The 21,844-nt window shown below is 45.3% G+C and overlaps 1 protein-coding gene and 1 long non-coding RNA gene across 2 annotated transcripts in view; both read right to left on the minus strand.

Annotated features, from left to right (window-relative positions):
- LOC137204791 (uncharacterized) overlaps positions 1-21,844 on the minus strand; it is a 105,007-nt gene that overhangs the window by 48,771 nt on the left and 34,392 nt on the right. The gene's annotated exons all lie outside the window — the stretch shown is intronic.
- Positions 18,197-19,169, minus strand: LOC137204789 (GTP-binding nuclear protein Ran-like). The gene has a single exon (XM_067702695.1). The coding sequence runs from the start codon at positions 19,125-19,127 to the stop codon at positions 18,480-18,482; it is 648 nt and encodes a 215-aa protein (XP_067558796.1). The 5' UTR covers positions 19,128-19,169; the 3' UTR covers positions 18,197-18,479.

A 21,844-nucleotide genomic window follows, 5' to 3' on the forward strand; every position in this document is an offset into this window, starting at 1 on the left:
AAGCTCTTTGAGCTCTCAAAGTGGGAATTCGCTTTTATTTTCTATTCTAAAATAGGCTATTCCTGGCCCAGGCCCTAGGGCATAGCTAATCTTGCACACTGCATGGCATGTGGGATCTTAGTTCCCTGACTAGGGACCGAATCCCTGCCCCCTGCACTGGAAGCTCAGAGTCTTAACCACTGGACCACCAGGGAAGTCCCAGGGCATAGCTCAGAGTCCCCTTCACACACATCTGTTAGGTTACCCTGATTCCTCTGTAGAAAGCACAGCCTTGACCAGGGGTACTGGAAACCCTCAGGAGATAGCCCGTATTGTAAACTAGCTTTCTGAAGAACCCAAACTATTTCTTATGGCAAAAGGAGAGCTCGGCAGATATTTTTTATTAGGAAAAATATATGCCAAAGAATTGGACCTCATTTTCTATCTGACTCTTGAGTCTTGGCTGCACGACTCCTGCCTACGAATCTCTTGTGATACTTCACAAAAACATTTCCGTGACTACATATTGCCAGGCTCTGCGAATCAATGCATGTCTTAATCGAAGAGAAAATATGGATTTTGTGTATGTTCTGAACATCAGCAGGGAATCAAACTTTGTTCTGAGCATTGAGTAAAGATTTTAGTGACCAAGCAGGGATTGGACTGCCTTCATTCACACAACCTTCGACACAGTAACTTTCGCTTTGGCCTAACTCCACCCAGAAGATATTTATAATCAGCAGTCCAATCTGTAGGCTAGAGCCAATGTTGAACATTTTGGCTGGATAACATAGCGATGTCATCTTTGTCGCTCTCGAGGCGGTGACATTCCCACAGATGACTCTGCAATTGATCTTGTGGTGAATGTGCAGGCCAGTCATCACAAAGTACTGCAGGTATGGTAAGCGATGCAGAACCGTAATCTGCATTCACCAGTGCACGCTCATACACACTGGATCGTCAATGATGGCTTGACTTTTCAGAAAACATCCTCTTGATAGCAAGTCCCTCGCTGAGACACATGTGAGGGGATTAGGTGTTTCAGCAACACTTAATATGGGTGAAAAACATGGCAGAACCCCAGGAAGGCTAAAGCTCTCAGCTGCAGCGTGAGGACTGCAGGTGGTTTCCTTGCCTTAATTAAGGCCGGAAGCATTGATGATGTGGCTTAAGAAGGAGACTGACACCTGAAGATCACTTCAGGTGATGTAGGGATCTAGAACTTTCTACAAAGAACCACTTGCTTCCCTAGTGGCTTTATGTCACATCCCTTAAAATGTCAAGTGGAAGCTTCCAGCCACATTCACTGAACACCGAGATCTCAATGCACAGTGGTAACAGCAGTTTTGCAAAAGGCTTTGATAGAAAACCCTGGAAACTCAAGAGACCCAGCAGCCTGGAGTGTTTGGACTCTCTAAGGAAGTATTCAGAGAGGCTGTTGCCTTGAGCAGAGAACAGCCACTCTGCCCACTTCTCACTGAGCCAGTGTGATAAGGGCTGCTCGAACCCTGCTGGGCTGCTCCTTAGGAGATGGGCGTAGACGCCTGCACTTAGTCACACGCTCTTTCTGAGCCACATGGAGCTGGGGGTGGGGTGGGGGGAGGAGGATACTCAGACAAGATAAAGCTCGCTAAGCCTGTCCTGTGCTTACGGACGTCTGGACGTCTACGAGCAATGCTACAAACTGCGCAGAATCCTAGGCATCTTTCCTGGCCCCCTTGCGATAGCATCCGGTTCCTCAGCTAACTCCTCCCAGGCGCAGTGAAGAGCTAGGGTGAACAGTAGCTTCATCACCATGAGAAACCAGGACATGTGGGCAGAGGGGAAGATGTGGTGTTCCCGTGACTGTGGGCTGTCATCGTCAGGGATGTGAGCAGGGCCCCTATCTACCAACAGCAAGGAGACTCCACACTGGAACTCTTCCCGAGTTCTGCTTAAACTTGGTTTCTAATTTCTTGAAACGGTCATGGGATCTACAGCTGAGATAAGGGTATTAATATTCACATATTGACTTTGCTTTTAAATTGCATCAGAAAATACTGGGAGCTTTCAAAACTTGCTGTAATATTCGAGCATAGAATAGGACACTCTATCAGACTGTAAACCTTCCCATTGGATCTTGCATCTCGTGTGTGTGTGTGTGTGTGTGTGTGTAACGGTTTCTGTGAGGTCTTTAGCTATGTAGGGCTCGTCAGCTGATTTACGCTCCAGCATGGTGAACAGCAGGGTAAGCCTGGGTTCCCTTGGACCCAGTAAGGCTATGATTTTGTGGGAACGTTTATAATATCACGTTTGCTGTCTCTCTTCTCCTAAAGGGTGACTGAGGAAACCGGTGATGTCCCTGGGGCTTTTGCATGAGTCAGGCAGCGCTGCTTGCCTGTGAGCTGTTGGCAGGCTCCAGCCACCAGCCCCTCCCCGTCCTGGGAAGCACATCCCTCTTGCTTCCATGCATTCCTTATTCTGTCCTGAAAAATGTTTTTTCCTTAAAAGAGAGAGGGCTGTGTGTGTGTGTGTCTGTGTGTGTGTGTGTGTGTGTGTGTGTGTGTGGAGAGAGGTAGACAGAAGAACGGGTGACTTATATGCTTCAAATTCCCTTCCATTTTATAGGCGGGTCGCATGCTATTTCCAAGACAGAGACATTCTATGAGAAACAGGTTTCAATAGAGAGTCCGAAATGACAGGAATGGTTTAAACCCAGCACTGGGGAGAGAATGCTGCCTCTAGGTAACACACATCGAAAACGATTCCAAATGTTTTCTCTGATGCCAGCGGTGCAACCTTCTGGATAAATCATTTCACACCACCCTGTTCAGCACACTGAGTACAGATGCATGCCCCGGCCTCAAAGATCTCGGACGGAAGAGCAGCCGCCCCTGCGGTGCCACCACCCCAGGAGGCACTGCTGGCTGTCGCGGCCCAGCACGCCCCCAGCAGCAGCCCAGGGACCGGTGACAGGCTCCGTGTGATGCAGACCAATAAACTCGGCCCGCCGGGACCGAGTTTCCCTGGGTACACAAGCATCCCCTCCTCTTTATTTTCCTTGGGACCCGGTGAATCATCTTTTGTACCGTCTTACATGGTGTGACTCATTTCAGGCTATTTTCTGCCCAGTCTCAGCCCAGTGGCTCATCTCTGGAGAGGCCCTTCCTCATCTGTTAAATGTCATGAGTCACTACACTGCACTTGGTAGCAACTCCAGGCTCGCTTCACGGGCGCTGAGCGTGCTCAAACAAGAACAGAGCAAAGAAACGGCCTTCCTGTGGGTGAAGCTGCCCAGGCCTCTCCCAGCCTTATTTTAAGACCATAATTTGCATATTCCTTCATGGTGGTGACAGTGTTGGACCTGGTCATTTTGCTCTCTTTGCTTTTATCGGGAGGCATGTGTGAATCAAATGCAGGCTGCAACGTCAACATCTGTTTCAAGAACTATTCAAAACAAACATGGCTCTGTGGCGGTCACTCCCATTTCCTAATGGTCCCCTTCTGCTTCCTTCTTCCAGTTTTATTTTCTTCATGTGACATTTCAGAGCAGAAAAAATCTTTTAGTTTTTAAATTTTTAAATTAAAAAAATTTGGGGGGAGGGTAGAGTTGATTTACAATGTTGTGTTAGTTTCAGGTGTACGGCAAAGTGAATCCATTAAAAAGGTTTTTTTAAAATTTCTCCTTGCATGCCCTTTCTAATGTCTGACAAAAGTTTTTCCAGTTGGAATTTAACTCGTTTAATCAGAAAAATAAGAGTTTGTTCAGTATACCTACAGGGATATTCCTATTCTCTGGAGATTTGTGAACATTTGGGTGTCTCTCTTAATTTTAAAGAAGCTCATAATGATTCCTGCTTCCACTGAAGCACCAACGAGAAGATGCAGAAGTGGCTGGTGTCTGGTTCAGGTGCTCTGGGCAGCCTTGGCTGCCCTCGGATGTTGGCTGTGACTCCTGCTGGCCGGGGCTGCCTACAGCCCTGCGGCATATGTGGAATCTTCTCGGCAGAACAAAGGCAATCTTTTCCCAATCGTTTGATTTCATTGTTTTCATTTTTCAGGGCAAACTTTCAGGTTTATACAAGGGTAAGACTCAGCTTTTCCTGGGTTAGGACATGGACTGTAAAATATTTTGTTGGGTCAGGACACATGATGTGCCTCAACCTGAGATGTGCTCAGACTGTTGCTCCAGGCCCAAATGCCTCGAAAGTTTAGGTTCTGAAGGACAAGTGACAGGAAACAGTGGCAGCCACGCTGGATGGTCACCTAGAAAGCAAGAGGTCCTAGGTGACCTGAGCAGCGGTCCTGATGATTAGACAGTGTGGCTCTTAGTCGAGCAGCCCTGACAGGTCATCGCTGGCTTCGAGATGCACGGCCACTCCGCAGCTGCGGCCCAGAGAACGTGAGGCATAGCATGCTTTTGCTGTGTGTTTTAAATTAGCTTAGTCAAGCTATAAATATTTGGGCTAATTTCTAAAAAATGAAATGTCTCTGTCAAAGCCAGAAGACTGGCTTGTGTGATGCAAATTAACTTCTTATGGAGATGAGGTCTGGAAAGCAGGATGGAAATGTGTTTCTAACCCCAGCTGGTCCAATAGGGTGATGGATCATAGGTTAAATTTGCTTTGAGGATTCCTCAGTTACCTCAGATTCAAATGCCTGTCTGTGGAGTCTTAGTAACCTCTGTGGAATGCCAACACCAGCCTCGCACAAGCATCCGCATCTCCTGATGCACAGCTCCTCCTATGAGCCGCTTCTGAACTGATTCCCACCTTCCCCTACTAGAATAATTTGTCTTTCTTTCTGCCGTGCCCTGTGTCTCCATTTCCCTTGTCAATAACAATAGAGACCCTCTATCCCAAGAACCTTTCCTATAGGTGACCTTTGTCTTCCTGAGTTTTCTTTTTTCAATTTTTTAATGAGTACACTTTAACTGCACAGTTTTGAAAAACACATAAAACCAATATGCAGCTGCTCAAGCTCATGCTACTCTGATAAATGCAAATGAAATCAGCAACGAGATGCACTTCAGACTCAAAAGATAAGCAAAATGTCATAGTCAGAAAGTCCTGAGTGATGGCAGAGCAATGCGCATTCCGGTACCTCCGGAGAGGAGCGCAAATCGCAACATCAGGACTTGGTAAAGTCGAAGAATTGAGCTTAGGCTATAATGGATCCACTTCTATAAGCTATGAGAAATTCTTCTAGCATGTGTGTAAGGAGATTATCCATATGTAATACACACAGACACATATATATAAAATGGCTAATTACAACAGTTTGTAAGAAAAAAATTGGAAACAACATAAATGTCCATTCTTCTCTATAGAACAATACGGAAACTAAAATAAGTGAACTAGAGCGTCACATGTTGATGTGGATAAATCTCAAAAACATTCAGCCAAAAAAGCTTAATGAGTGTTATACTGGACATATTTAAATTGTAGATACTAATATTTAAATAAAGCTTAAATCCTCAAAAAGCAACCTCTAGTACCCTCTTCTTTTCCCATCCCACACCCTCGCGCAGCCACCAGTGAACACTGTTACGCATGTGGTGTCTCCCCTGGACAGCGCAGAAAGAAGACACAAAGGATGCTGTGTAGCTCTGGGCAGGGTGCCATGTTTTCCCTCCATGTTGTGGTGGGGTTTGTGGGTTTCTGTCTGCATATTTATGAGCTTCTGTAGGGGGCTCTCCTCCTCTCCTTCTCTCCATTCTCACCTCCCCTCAACCTGAATTCTTCCCATGAATCCCTTTTCAGCCCCCAACAAGGAGACTATAGTACATGAATCCTATGGCATTTCTTTCTTTTTTCTTTTTTTTTTTTTATCAGAGGATAATTGCTTTACAATGTTGTGTTAGTTTCTGCTGTACAGCAAAGTGAGTCAGCTATACATGTACACATATCCCCTCTTTTCTGGTCTTCCTTCCCATTTAGGTCACCACAGAGCACTGAGTAGAGTTCCCTGTGCTATAATAGTATGTTCTCATTAGTTATCTATTTTACACATAGTAGTGTATGTATGTCAGTTCCAATCTCCCAATTCATTCCCCCGCCCTTACCCCTTGGTATCCATACATTTGCTTCCTATGGCATTTTTATTTGCCATGGGAGCATGTCCATCTGGGGACAGTTCTGTCAGAAAGAAGACTGAACAAACTATCTCCATCTCAGGAGAATTCAGGGTAGAGAAAAGACAAAGAAAGGCTCAGAGTCATGTTTTTTTTTTTCATATTCCCTACTGGATTATAATAAAATTTTGTTAAGATTTTGTTTCTTTCAAAGTGCCTATAATTTTAAAAACTCTATTGATAAGAACTTAACACACATTTCATCTATTTAATTTTAATTTCAACTCTGATGGCAATGGAGACTATTTCTTAGGTGGCCCTAGCTCAGGTTAAAGTAAGCCAAAATGCTAACTAGTGAGGCTATAAACTTTTCACTAAGTAGATTAGCAATTTCAGTTTTAAAATGATCTGACCATAAATTACTTTATTTCTGAGCAATCTGAGACCTTTTGAAGGATTCCTGAAGATATTTTAAAGAAACGCTCAGGCTTCAACTCTTGTTATTTATTCCGTCAATACATTCATACTTCCATTCTTTCTAAGTTCCAAATAATTTGAAGACTTATTTAATTAAGGCTGAATTTAATAACTATATGATTTTTAAAAATATTTATTTATTTATTTGGCTGTGCCAGGTGATTAGTTGTGGCATGAAGGATCTTTAGTTGTGGCATGCGAACTCTTAGTTGCGGCACATGGGATCTAGTTCCCTGACCAGGGATCAAATCCGGGCCCCCTGCATTGGGAGTGCGGAGTCTTAGCCCCTGGACCACCAGGGAAGTCCCAATAACTATGTGATTTTTGATGTATGCTTTTTGAGAAAATTATATAGAAGGTCAATTCATCACTTTGTACGCAATTATCTTGAGTCACTGTTAATGTTTACACACAAAAAGATTCCGATTTTAGTTAGAAATTGTAACCTAATATTTTTAGGATACAAAGAAAGAGAGAAAAGTCTACATGATAGAAACACAAACTCACCCAAACCCCATCATTCATGAACTTTTTCAGTGACATCATTTACTATGGACAGCAACAGAAACGGCTAAATTTAAGCTCGAGACCCACATCCAATGACCATCTGGGCCAAACTTATCCTTGTATCTCAAGCAAAACATTATCAAATAGAAGTAGTCATATTTTTTTCCAAACGGGCTCTCCAAACAATAAAAAAAATCAAGGCACAATAGCAGAGAATCAGCAGTCCCTTCAGGATGGAGGTTCAAAATGTAGAATAGAAAAGTTGTGCACTGGAAGGTTGCAGGGGTTTATAAAAGATTAAAAATAAGAGATATATCTTAACATAATTGGCCTAATACCAACTCAGATGAAAGGAAATGGATGAATTAGCTTCTAGAAGTGTTTTGCGTACCTGATTTTATCTCAAAATATGTTTTTATGTGCTTTCCACTGTACATAATAATGTCCTATTATCAATAGACCATGCAGTTTATTTTTATTTTTTTTTAATTTGTTTATTTATTTTTGGCTGTGTTGGGTCTTTGTTGCTGGGCGCGGGCTTTCTCTAGTTGCAGTGAGTGGGGGCTACTCTTGGTTGCGGTGTGCGGGCTTCTCATTGCGGTGGCTTCTCTTGTCGAGGAGCACAGGCTCTAGGTTGCTGTGGCACGTGGGCTTCAGTAGTTGTGGCTCGCGGGCTCTAGAGCGCAGGCTCAGTAGCTGTGGCGCACGGGCTTAGCTGCTCCGCAGCATGTGGGATCTTCCCAGACCAGGGATCGAACCCGTGTCCCCTGCACTGGGAGGTGGATTCTTAATCACTGTGCCACCAGGGAAGTCCCCATGCAGTTTATTTTTTGCACAGTAGACACATTTTTACCAATATTCCCATATTGTTGACAAAAAGTTGATGGCTAGCTGGCAAGGAGATGAGTAGAGTTATTTGATCTTTACAAGACTGGCATTCTTGATCTGGGACTCATTACAGCAATGTTTTGCTAAACCAACCTCTGTTCTCTTTAGAACAGCACCAATTATTATTCTAGAGATTCAGTATTAATATATTTGTTTATTTTATTTTTCAACAAGCTTTTATTTAATCTTAGTGTGTCCTGGGTAGAGGGGTTACAGGGATGAAACTGTTCTTGTCCTTAAAAAGTTTACAAACCAAGAATTATAATATAAGGAGAAATTCCTTTCACAACGATATATGCAAAGGGCAGTCAGAACATAGGAGAAGCCCATATTTTCTCTGACTTAGGGAAGACTTCACAGTGGCAAAGATACATACTGAGAATTCTCTGGGTATATAAGTGAGGAAAGTACATTTGAAAGAGAGAACAGAGTGTGCAAAGGAATGGAAGCATGAGAGAGTATGATGTGTTCTGTACAAACAGTTCACTATGGTGAGAGAGTAAGATTAGAGTGAGGAGGAAAGGAAGGGGAGACAAAAGATGAGAACAGACAGGCGTATATCAGAGGAGGCTCAAATTTACCCTTTGGGTAATTTAGAGCCACTGAAGAATTTTGAGCCAACATGTTCAATAGAAAGACCTCTCTAGGCACTTCCCTGGTGGCGCAGTGGTTAAGAATCCGTCTGACAATGCAGGGAACACGGGTTCGAGCCCTGGTCTGGGAAGATCCCACTTGCCATGGAGCAACTAAGCCTGTGTGCCACAGCTACTGAACCTGCACTCTAGAGCCCAAGAGCCGCAACTACTGAGCCCACATGCCACAACTACTGAAGCCCACGTGCCTAGAGCCCGTGCTCCGCAACAGGAGAAGCCACCGCAATGAGAAGCCTGCGCACTGCAACAAAGAGTAGCTCCCGCTCGCCGCGAACTAGAGAAAGCCCACTGGCAGTAATGAAGACCCAATGCAGCCAAAAATAAATAAGTAAGTAAATAAATTTAAAAAAGGAAAAAAGGAAGACCTCTCTAGAAAAGTTGGATAGGACAGATTAAATGTGTGCAAGAAAATCTAGAGACACAGAGAAGATTCAGGCTATTGCAATGGTCCAGAAAGAGGCGACGAGTTCCTAAATACGGATCCAGCACCTGAGTAAGGATCTGGGAGATATTTAGGAGGGAGACTCACAAGACTGGGCTTTCCTTGGAATAAGGGTAGAGGAAACGGAAGGGTGTAATATGACTCTCAACAATCTCATCTGGATAACTGATGTCAGCCATGGACACCAGCAACGCAGCGGCAGTAGCGTTGGAGATGCTTGGGAGATCTTAATATGTAAATATATAAAAGATAGTTGGATATGTAGATCTGGAATTAAAAGGAAAAAAAAAGGTTTTGACTGAAGATAAGTTATTGGGGGTTATCTGCATTTTCAAGGAGAGCTAATGGTTAAACATGGACCAGCATACAATGCATGTGATCCATTCCTGGTGATGGACCCTGGGTACAGCATACCTGGTTGCTCCTGGGGAGGATTTTTCCCTTTTGATGAAAGAGATATGACAGATGGAATGTTGGCTGCCATATCGGTCAACAAAGGATGTCACAGTCACCAGCGATTGCAGCCCTCTAATGTGAGCCAGTGAGCCCTGAGGAAACTCAGGAAGGAAAGCATACCTGTCATCTAGCAGCCATCAGACTGCAGCCACTCCCCACCGTGAGCCCTGAGGAAACTCAGGATGTGAAAACACAGGATACTGGCCCCAGATAGCTGAGGTGCCTATCAAAGGAATGATTTCAGTGAGCCCAGACTCTTGCATCTTCCCATATACAGCAAAGCTCTAAACTTAACTTGGGATATCTGGTTTTTTGTAATTAACGACAGTCTTTTGATGTTCAGACAACCTGCTCTTTGTCATAAGGCATCTATATGACCTGGCTGCCCCCTCACCTCCTTGGAGCATTTCTCTCAGGGTTACTTGAGATGCTGCCTCCCGGGCCTGAAGTCCTAAAAATTCCCGCCAAATAAAACGTCACTCTCAACTTTTAGGTTGTGAATAGTTTTTAAGTCGACAGATACATGAAGAGATCTCACTACTAACCTTTTCGCCTTTGGACTATGTTGAGTGAGGAGGTGATACCTAAAGAGGAAGGCCAACCTGATGGGGACTGAAGTGTGGGAAGATGGAAGGGAGTTGGGTCCTTGATGACATAAACTACTGAACCAGCCCTGAAACTCCAGACTTCTTGTTACGTGAAGGTTTATATTTCCTTGCTGTTTAAACTCCATTCATTTTAATATTTTGGTACTTAGAGCAGACATCATCCAAACTAAAAAGCCTCTTTCTGTGAGATAAGGTAGAAACAATTAAAAATAGATAGAGCGACATCTTATTTTGTGGGTAAAAGGGCAGTAGACTGAGGGAGCTCTTTTTGTGTGTGTGTGTGTGTGTGTGTGTGTGTGGCTTAAGAAGCTAGATGATGAGAGAGGGGATGACATTGAGGATTGATGACAATTACGAAGGGGATGAAAGAGGATCTGTCTTCGGACGTGAATAAGACTGTCAAAGAGTGTGCTGGGCAGAGTCAAGGCCTAAGATCATATCAGACAATGGCACTAATTTGCGTGGCTATATAATCTTTTCTACGTTGTCTTGGCTGGATAGGAAGGAAGTGCAGGTAGAGGGATGGATACACTGTGGATCGGGGAAGAGTCAGGGCCTGGAGGACGTAAGGAGTGACTGAGGCAGGAGGGAGGGGAATAGGAGGATAAGAAGCTGTGGTCAAAGAATGGGCTGTTGGGGTCTGAGAATTCAACAGTGAGAGTAGATACAGGCTGACCATGTGTAGCCTGTGAAAAAGGCCTGTGTGTGGAGCATAGAGAACAGGGAAAGTGGTACGAGATCATGATGGAGAGGTAGGCCTGAGACAGATGTGGTAGGGCCTCCATATAAAGAGTTGAGGTTTTCATCTAAATAGGCTGAGAAGCCATTAAAGGGATTTAAAAATGGCAATGAGGGGCTTCCCTGGTGGCGCAGTGGTTGAGAGTCCGCCTGCCGATGCAGGGGACACGGCTTCGTGCCCCGGTCTGGGAGGATCCCACATGCCGCGGAGCAGCTGAGTCCGTGAGCCACGGCCGCTGAGCCTGCGCGTCCCGAGCCTGTGCTCCGCAACGGGAGAGGCCACAACAGTGAGAGGCCCTCGTACCGCAAAAAAAAAAAAAAAAAAAAAAAAAAGGCAATGACATTGAAGAGCCTTTAGAAAGGCAATGATCTGATACTTTGGAAAGACCACTTCTGGAGGTTGTGTCGAGAATGGATAACAGGAGGGCAAGAAAGAAATCAGGACAGCAGTTGGCTGGTGACTGTAGTAGTTGAGGCAAGAGGTAGGGACGACCTGAATCTAGAAGGTGACAGTGGAGGGAGAGAGAGAAACAAGTAGCTTCAATATATAATTGGGACATAGGACCAATAGGACTCGTAGGTGGAGTAGATTACGGGGTAAGGAAGAGCAAGAAGACAAAGAAAATCCCTAAATTTTGGTCTTTTGCAAAGTGATAGTGGTTCCATTTACTGACAAGGGAATATTGGAGAAAAAAGTGGATTTCTTGAGGGGAGATGGGGGAAGCAGAGAGTCGAGAGTGCTAGTTTGATTATATCACAAGGAGATGTCACACATATAGTTGGATATTTGAGTCTGGAGCACAGAGAAGAGATCAGAGACAAAGCATAATTTTGGAAACTGTATGTGGGTACCTCCCCACTACTCTTTCTTTCCCATCACCACTGTGTGGCACCTGTATTATTTGGAGGGAATTGACTCCTCACCTGGAATCTGATATGGATCTCGATTGTTTTATCTCAATCAAGATAATCCTTCCTCTCCCACATCATCATTATTGACTGAGGTAACTCAGATCGAAGCCTCCCTGCACATGGCATTACCCTATCCAAAGGAATTGCATCAGAAGTACGTATGTGAAAAATTTGGGCCAATGGGACACATGGAAGCTCATTTCTGGGATCTCCTAAGCAAGAATGTTTCCTGTACTTCGGAGAGCCCAGAGAAAGCGACCAGAAATCAACCTTCTCTCTCATTTTGGACGGCACGATTTGTGGATGTAAAATCTGGAACTGCTGCAGCCATTTTGTCAACATGACGGACACCAGCTTGAGGAGGAAGCTAATAACATGGGAGGTGGGATAGAGACTTGGAAAGAAAGTGGTCCCCTGATGATACTGTTGAAGCCCTGAAGACTATCTCGCTTCTGAACTTTTCAGTTATGGGAACCAATAACCGGCCCCCCTCCCCACTTTATTATTTAAGACAGAGTTTGATTTTTGGTTATTTGCAGTATGAGTCCTAACCGATGACTCCTAAGCCACTACCACATAAATCATATTTCATCCCAGGGAGAAAATGTTGAGAAGTGAGATTGAATCCCGAGGCATCCCAACCTTAGAGACTGGGCCAAGGAAGAGGAACATAAAAGAGAGAAAAGGAACAGGCAGAAACATAGAAGGCGACGCAGGAAAGTGAGGAGTCACTGGGCGGGGGGGGGGGGGGGGATGTGTTTGAAGAATGAGGGAGGAGTCCCCTCTTTGAGAGCTCCTGGGAGTTCAGGTAACATGAGGGCAGGTACATGACCTTGGAAATGGCAACATGCAGCTTGCTAGTGACCCTGTGAAGTGCAGTCAGAAGAGGGGAGGAGGGAAGCTGGTAGAGTAGAAGGCAGGGGAGAAGGGGTTCGGGAGTGAAGACAGTGGGTGGACACACATTTCAAGAACTTTTGCTGCAAAGACAGGAAGAGCAGCGAGTCAGGAACAGCCAGGGCTGTGGGGCTGGGAGAGTTTGTTTTCATAGCTTTCATCATTTTTTTTTTTTTTGCGGTACGCGGGCCTCTCACTGCCGCGGCGTCTCCCGTTGCGGAGCACAGGCTCCTGACGCGCAGGCTCAGCGGCCATGGCTCACGGGCCCAGCCGCTCCGCGGCATGTGGGATCTTCCCAGACCGGGGCACGAACCCATGTCCCCTGCATTGGCGGGCGGACTCTCAACCACTGCGCCACCAGGGACGCCCCATCATTTGTTTTTTTGAGAATGGAACAGACGAGCGTTCCATATGCTGAGGGAACGATCCAGAGGAGAATAGTAAATAAAGGATGCAGAAAAGAAGAGCAAGTGCAGAGGCGCTCCTAGTAAAGGTGAGAGGGATGGTACCCGAGGACAAGAGGAGACGCTTAGTAAGAGCACAAACACCTCGTCCTTCGTCAAAGGAGAGAACAAAGAACGTGACTGGGTAAAAGAAGGCTTGTGGATTTGTGCTAAGAAGTTGGAGAAGCGTCTGTTCTGTTTTCTCAGTTGAGTGTGAGTGAACATCACCTGCCAAGATGTAGGAAAAGCGTGTGATCAAACGTGGTCATGGCTTCCCGGCAGGACAGAACTTTTCTTTGTTAGGCTTCTGGAAAATGACCTTTTACATTCCTGAAGTTGTAAAACTCTTCCAAGTGACTTTCTTGTCTATTAAATTCTAAAAGGGATGCCTTACATTTTTTGAAAGTTTTGCTACATGTAAATGGGACAGGAGGGGGTGATGGAGGGGGTGTTTCTTTTACCGCCAGTTTAAGGTTTAGGCAACTGGATTCAGATTCTCTTAAAGCTGGTTTTTGTTAAAGGGAAATTTAAAACTTTCCACCTGAAATATTTATAAGGCCGTGACATGTTGTTTTCTCTCCAACAGAGAGTTCCTGTTTGCTACAGTTAAGTTAGCTCACATCTGTGGTCTTCATCGACAAGAGTCCTGGCCTTTTCCTCTTTCGTTAGATTTCCTCTAGTTCTCTGGTACTATGAAAAGTTGGAAAAATAATTTATAACACTTAAAAATCAAAGCTATGACTAAAATATATATTCTTCATAGCCTGGAAGAAAATAAAGTATCATATTCCACTTCTCTGGACAGTTTTATAATAAGTGTCAAGTTGAGAAACTGCTTGATGTTTCAAGATGAGTAGTTATGACTTCTAGTTATAAGTTAGTAGGGGGCTCTTATTACGTTGTAATTATAGGTTTTAGCTAACAAGATAATTTAAGTTAATTAGACTATTATAAAGACCATGTAGAGGAGGAAAGTGTGGGTTATTGTTTTGTGAACACTGCTGGATTTGTCCTCATTTTGGGCAGTATGAAATAACTTATTTTGCACAAAACCACTTAAGAGACTTAAAATACAACTTCGTGTGTAACCTCTCTAGCTGTGCAATTCTAAAGAGCGAGCCCATCATATCCACCTGGGGTACTGGCTTCAAACCCTGATGACACGGAGCTGAGAACAAGGACTAATTTCATTCAAAGTCAAATCCAGTCTATGAACCAAAGTTCCTTGGGGGCAGAGATGAAAATACAAGCCTTACTCAGAATGTTGTTCAAAACACATGGCCCAGGAGAGGGTAAACCCACACATCTATGAAACACACTCAGTGGGACAGTTCTAGGCTTTTCTGAAAGGTCGTCAATTAAAACCACCTTAAAGATGCTTTGTTAGAACAGAAGATTTCAATCACGGTCTTTCTAGCTACCAGTGTATAACTATTTGGACTTAAAATAAGTTTTAACTTAAGATATGTAACTGCATATGGTATATGTCTGTGTGGTGCGTGTGTATAAAACGTTCCTTTAGTGAAGGGACTTGAGTGAATGGTGGGGGCGGTGCCAGGTGAGAGAGTCCGATAGCTGTGATCACATTTTAAAGCTGATCTTCAAAGAGGTTCTCGTATTGTACTGAATAGCTCAGCACCTCAGGTCATGAGTTTAAAGGTATTTCCTACAGCAGTGGAGCTCACGGAGTTATCCTTACTCTGGAAATGTCAGATACGGATTCACTGGGATGAAATTGTTAATGGGATTATCAGTAGAAATTTGATGTGCTTTCAGGTTGCAGCCAGGAGAGCGAAGTTTGGCTAAACTGACTAATTACTGATCCCAATCAGTAATGACCATGCTTATGGTTTTCATTTTCTCTTAATAGGGGCAAGTTCTCTGTGTCCCCTGCCCAGTTCAAAAATAGAAGAGGTGAGAACAATAAGGAAAAAAAGAAAGTAAAGCCCCAATCATCATTTTTTTTTTTTAATTTTATTTTTGGCTGAGTTGGGTCTTCATTGCTGCGCGCAGGCTTTTCTCTAGTTCCGGCGAGTCGGGGCTACTCTTCATTGTGGTGCGCAGGCTTCTCATTGCGGTGGCTTCTCTTGCTGTGGAGCACGGGCTCTAGGCACGCAGGTTTCAGTAGTTGTGGTGCACGGGCTCAGTAGTTGCGGCTCGCGGGCTCTAGCACTCAGGCTCAGTAGCTGAGGTGCACAGGCTTAGTTGCTCTGCGGCATGTGGGATCTTCCTGGACCAGGGCTTGAACACGTGTCCCCTGCATTGGCAGGTGGATTCTTAACCACTGCGCCACCAGGGAAGCCCAAGTCCCAATCATTAACCTTGGATTTGTGCCTTTTCTCTTGAATCCTCTTCCTTATCTTGGTAAGAGAATGTCATGCTCTCTCAGTGGGATTTTGAAGCCTTTCACCAGCTTTGTTACTGGCTCAGATATAGCCCAGAGTCAGGTAGTTATTTAGACACAACTGTCTGCTTTTCATCAAGTCATCCGGACCTATCTTCAGTGACACATTGGCAGGGCCAAGGGGACCTGCACACAGCCCTGTCAGGGAAGATGAGCCGGGAGCCATGAAGAAAGCAGGGCCTCAGGTGGCCCACGCCAACTTCCCACTCATGGAGCTCCATGCCATTCATAGCTTAAAGCAAACCAAACAAACCCTGTTCCCTTTCGAGAGGAGTGGGCAGGTTTCAATTTTCTCTTGGATATGGCCAACAATCAGAATTTTTAGGCAGGAGATAATGGAAGATTGAATGTTTTTCTTCTTTTAAAAAATATCTAGGAGTATTAAGCTAGAGCAGTGAAAGTTCAGACAATTATACCATTTTCTTTTGTTTACTGTTTTTCTCAAATTGAAAGAAAAACAAACTACAAGCAAAACAGATTTGGGATGAAAGCCAAGATTTGTCTGTGGTTCGATTTTGCACTGCCCTGTGGTTCTGATTCCTTTCTCTGTCACAGGGAATATGCAGTGGCCCAAGCCCAGAGTGACTTTCAAGTTCTGCATCCCTAATGTGGGGTTTTTAAAAGTGTGTTCCACTGAGAAACAGTATTGCTAAATGCTCCCTGTAGGAGGAGTACACCTCTTCTTATATCAGACTTGGCCATGTGACTTGCTTCAGCCAACGAAATGTGTGTTGCTTCCAGCAAAACCTTAAGACCATCACAAGGTTCTACCATTTTCCTTTTATCTCCTCCATGAGACCAGCAATGGCTCAAATGGGAGTTGCCCTTTCAGCCTTGATCCAAGAGTTAAGAAGATGCTGAATAGAGCTACAGCCACCTAGCAGCTGTCTTGTAAAGTGAAAGAGAAATAGAGCACTGTTGTTATAAACCACTGAAATTTTGTTACTGCAGCATTACCCAGCTCATCCTCACCAACACGTTGTCAGGACAAAGGGGGCTCTTTGTATCAAATGATTTTTTAAATGCTACATATGCTATCCCACTTAAAACATAATAATGTAGACTGGCATTTTAAAAGATGTCCAAAAATCTTGCAGGAAAGAAACTGGTTTACTACTGTAATCTAGCATTTTCCCAGTAGTCTTGAGTAAAGAATTTTTTTTACATAATACTTAATAACTTTTCACCAAACACACTTTTTAAAAAAGCTGCCCTAATGCATTTTTGTCTGTTACCTGAAACAGAGGTTGATTCATGAAGCTGGTGGCTCTTGTGAACTTCTGCAAACTAGTCATTACTGGCTTCATTCCTTTGTTTGTTCATTCATTCATTCATGAAAAAATATATCAGGTACTAGAGTTAGTGTTGGAGATGCTAAGGTCTCCCACTGCTATCTCGTGGGTGTGCAAGAAATATCACTGTCATTAATTTCTATAAGTGAACTTCATTTCTGACTGGGTATCTAAGCACATGTACCAGGTTGTTTTATTTTATTTTATTTTATTTTTTGTGGTACGTGGGCCTCTCACTGTTGTGGCCTCTCCCGTTGCGGAGCACAGGCTCTGGACGCGCAGGCTCAGCGGCCATGGCTCACGGGCCCAGCCACTCTGCGGCACGTGGGATCTTCCCAGACCGGGGCACGAACCCGTGTCCCCTGCATCGGCAGGTGGACTCTCAACCACTGCACCACCAGGGAAGCCCATGTACCAGGTTTTGAGAGTATGATTACTGCTGGTCACATGTCCACTGTCCAGTTCCACATGGTGGCTTCGGGACTGGGGATGTGACACCGTCCTATGAGTTTCAGGCCAAGCCTAGGGCGTGGGAGCATCTTTGCAGGGGTCTCCACAATCCTGCGTTGCTGGGCACATCACCTAGCCCTTCCCTCCACGGCCTTAATGCTGCTGCCAAGAAGCAGGGTTCAGTTCCTTGCCCCGGGACTACAGGAGGCAGAATTCTATGACAGCCTCCAAGATTCCTGGTCCCAGGGGTACACACACCTTTCCTGAGTTATACAACGAACAATAATCTCGGTACTGCTGTGTAGGGAGTTTGCAGATGTGACTGAAGTGCCGAATCTGTTGACCTTAAATTAAAGAGAACAGTCACGTGAGCCTCACCTAATTACACAAGTCCTTTAAGAGCAGAGCATTCTTCCTGCTGGTTGTAGGAGAGGAAGCCAAGGATTCAAAGCATGGGAAGGATTCAACACGCCATTGCTGGCTTGACGACAGAATGGAGGGCAGCCCTGACTGTCAGCCAGCAAGGAAGCATGGGCCTCAGCCCCATAAGTGCCAAGAAACTGAGTTCTTCCAGCCCGAGTGAGCTTGGAAGCGCGTTTCTCCCAGCCTGGCTGACACCCTGATTTCAGCCTTGTGATACTCTGAGCAGAGATCCAGCCCTATCACACTGGACCTATGGAACCAGGATTGTAGACTCTAGGACCAGCTGGGTCTATAGAACTGCGATCAGTGTTTCAAGCTGCCAGGTATGTGGGGATGTGTGATGCAGCAAAAGAAAACCAGCACATGCACCCCAGGCCCTGTCTTCTCTCTTCCTCTCCTCTGGCCTGGGGTCTCTGTTTCCAGTTTGGAGGGGAAATCAGAGAGCGTGAGGGAAGCCTGGGCAACCTTACTTCTTCAAGACATTCTCTCTTTTTTTTTTTTTTAGATATTTGAAATACAACTTTATTCTGATTCTAAACGAAAAGGAATGGGAATGACAGTAAGATTCCACCACTGAATATTGTGATGTGACTGTAGCAGTCTTATATTTGAAACTCAAGGAGGAAAGAACTGTGTTCCAAAACACCTAAATATGCAGGTCCAAAAAAATGAAGGTTTGTTTGTTTTTTTTTAACTGCCACATTCACTCCAAAGCCCATTCATCTCCTTCAGCATCCCAAACATTAAGCACATGTTCTGCTTAGCTATGTAATAAAGTGGCAAACATGCTGCACCACTGACATCACAGGACAGTTGCCTATAAAACTAGACTTCTGACGCTGGGCTCCAGCTTCACTTTTCTCACAGGTCATCATGTTCATCCGGGAGGGCAGTTGTCTGAGCAACCTCTAGATCGTGCTCGTACTGCGCTGCCAACACTGGGTCCATGACCCCCTCTGCTGGGGCGAGAGCAGGCATGGCGACGAACTCCGAGTTAGGGTCTCCGATCGGTTTTCTAGCAAGCCAGAGGAAGGGCTTTTCAAAATTGTAGTTACTTTTGGCAGAGATGTCATAGTACTGAAGATTCTTCTTTTGGTGGAAGACAATCGACTTTGCCTTAACCTTTCTGTCCTTAATATCCACTTTGTTGCCACACAACACGATGGGGATGTTCTCACACACTCGTACCAGATCTCTATGCCAGTTAGGCACGTTCTTGTAAGTAACCCTCGATGTTACATCAAACATTATGATGGTACACTGAGCTTGGATGTAACAGCCATCTCTCAGTCCACCAAATTTCTCCTGGCCAGCTGTATCCCATACGTTGAACTTAATGGGTCCCCTGTTGGTATGCAACACAAGGGGATGGACCTCAACGCCCAAGGTGGCTACATACTTCTCAAATTCACCGGTCAGATGGCGTTTCACAAATGTAGTTTTCCCAGTACCGCCGTCACCAACCAATACGAGCTTGAACTGCACTTGGGGCTCTCCTTGCGCAGCCATCGCGATGCTGCTTCCAGAAGTGTCTCCGCGCCCGTCTGACTCAAGACATTCTCTTTACAACCTCTTCCTCTCACTTCTTTCAAAGCCCGGATGTGGGTTTCTGTTTTTTGATAGGTATCTCACTTCCTTTTTAAAATTTTTATTGGCGTATAGATGAGTTACAATGTTGTGTTAGTTTCAGGTGTACAGCAAAGCAGTTATACATATACATATATCCACTTTTTAAAGTTTTTTTTAGAATCTTTTCCCATATAGGCCATTACAGAGTATTGAGTTCCCTGTGCTATACAGCAGGTTCTTATTAGTTATCTATTTTATATATAGTAGTGTGTATATGTCAATCCCAGTCTCCCAATTTATCCCTCCCCCCACCCCGATCCCCTGGTAACCATAAGTTTGTTTTCTACATCTGGATGTGTTTTCTTAAAGAGACTTCTAGAAAGCAAAATCCAGGGAGCCCTGCAAGCTGCATTTCCCCTTCTCCATCCTCCAGACACACTCAGAGCTACCACCTGTTAGCCCGAGACAATAAGATCTGAGCCTGCTGGAAGTGAGGAAAGAGAACACACAAGGAGGCGAAAATACTCCACGGACTAGTATCTTCACATACTGTTCCTTCCCAAAGCTTCGCCTCATGGCCCTGCGGATCTAGATGTGACAGAGGCAAGTTTTCCAGCAGGAACACCAGAGGCAGCATGTGACCAAGAGACAGCCCGCCCCGGCCCTCGCCTTGTTACACTCCCCAAGTGGTGCAGGATGAAATGCCAGATCAGCCTGTGGGAAACAGAAAGGAAAGCTGTGTCCCAGGCTCTGGCCGGTGGGCAGGGCACCTACACGGAGCATTGCCCTGAGGGTGGCAGCATTTGGCAATGAAGGATGTTTAGACGGTGGAAATCCTAGACTCCCAGGCAAAGGGAGAACCCATCTGGTGACATCTCCTGGTATCAGGCTCTGGTGGACCAAATCTCGACTGGTAATTTCATAAGTGCACATGTTTCTCTGGGGTCCAAAGAGGGGCTGACTGCAGCCCCTGGAATGTGGGCTGTGAGGGTGAAACTTCTGAGAATCACAGGACAAGCAGCCTTCGTAGTTCTTTCCCCAGGGCAGCCTCTAGAGAGAACAGGCAAATAGAACGAGCAGTTCCCAGCTCTTCAGGGCCCGTGTTCTGCCAGACAGTGTGCCATGCATCTTCTGTGCATTATATAGTTTAGCCCTCATAACAAACCTGCAAGGTCAATAAATCCCCATTTTAAAGCCCAGGCAGTTGAGCCGCAAGAGGTTAAGATAAGCTGCCCAATTCACACACTCCCTAAGCGGTAGAGTCAGGGTCAATCAGGAAAGAAAGCTCAGGCAGCAGAGTTGTCAGGGGTCAGCCCAGCAGATCCTGGCCACCATTGCTCTGGTCCTGCACTCTCTAGAACAGGTTTCCTTCACATAGGGATCCCCAAAATATCTGTAGGCTGGTGGTGGAAAGGAAAGTCCCATGGCTCAGAGGCGGCATGCATGCGCATATGGGTGAATCTGTTTAGATTAGTTGGCAAAGAGTCCAAATGAAGTGAGGAATTGGGATTACTTTGATCTTGGTGGCTGCAGGATAACCTAGACTCATACCCTTGGTTCGCCAAAGGTGGTTATGCTTGTTTGCACTCACTATGGCTGCCTGAGAGGCTCCCACTCTAGCTCTCCACTGTTTTAGGTCTCTTTAACACACGCATAGGAAGAATTACTCATTTCCTCCTTTTGGTCCAATAGGTTAGATTCCAACTGCTTCTAATATACCCCATTGTGTTCAAGTGTGCTTTCACCGAACATTCCACCCAACCACCATTAGCATTTATTCTTGTTTCTTCAAGACCAAAGTAAGTCTAGCACATAGTGGGTCTTTGGTATTTGAGAGGAGAAAGAGAGAAACCTTTGCACTGTCCTGGCCACAGAGGTATAAGGGTTTGGTTCTAGAATGTGTTCTTACAAATCAACCAAGGCCTAGCCAGCTCCAAAAGCAGAAGCATCTCTGACCTGCCCCCTAGTGCTTGCACTGAAGGATAAATGCTGACACTGTGTTGAGATCAGATGTCCCATGGGACAGAAGGTCAAGGATACAGTCATGTGAGCTGGGTCTGAGGCAGTCCCTGGGGGGTGGGGGAGGCCCAGGTGAGTTGTGGATCTGCACTGCAGATAAGTAAGGTTCATTTAAAGGGGCCTCCACCAGGGAAGATGACAACAGAAAATCTCCATTGCTGCTCTTCTCCTTGGGCTTCCAAAGGAACGCCCGATGAAACCATTACCAGGAAAATTACCTCCCTTAAAACCTCTGCTCCTATCTGGCTCGACGTCCCTTCCCAATCTGGTTCTTTACACAACCCCCCACCTAAACCCTCTTCCTGCCCCACCAGACTCAGTGGTGACTGTTCCTACAGAATCCCAGTTGATGATCTCACTGGGGCATGGCTCTGTACTTCTCAAATCCGGAGGCGCTCACATCCTCCATTTCCCCCTTGGGCCTTGCACCCCCACACCAGCCTTTGCTGGGACTGCTTTGCCACATGCTGTGAGGAGACCTCCTGTGGCTCACTGGCGCCAGATTGGAGCTAGGAGATGGGGGAAGATCTTGCCACTGAACCGGGGAAAGCGAGAGTGCTGTGGTTCTGGTAGACCTATTTGAGACTTGCGATGTGCTCTCTCAGAAGCAGTGCCCATTAGGCTCTAGAATGCTGTTA

Source organism: Pseudorca crassidens, chromosome 13, assembly GCF_039906515.1.
Source record: "Pseudorca crassidens isolate mPseCra1 chromosome 13, mPseCra1.hap1, whole genome shotgun sequence".
Lineage (NCBI taxonomy): Eukaryota > Metazoa > Chordata > Mammalia > Artiodactyla > Delphinidae > Pseudorca > Pseudorca crassidens.

Excerpts from the sequence above, each read along its gene's own strand:
- LOC137204789 (XM_067702695.1), bottom strand. The coding sequence starts at position 19,127 with ATGGCTGCGCAAGGAGAGCCCCAAGTGCAGTTCAAGCTCGTATTGGTT.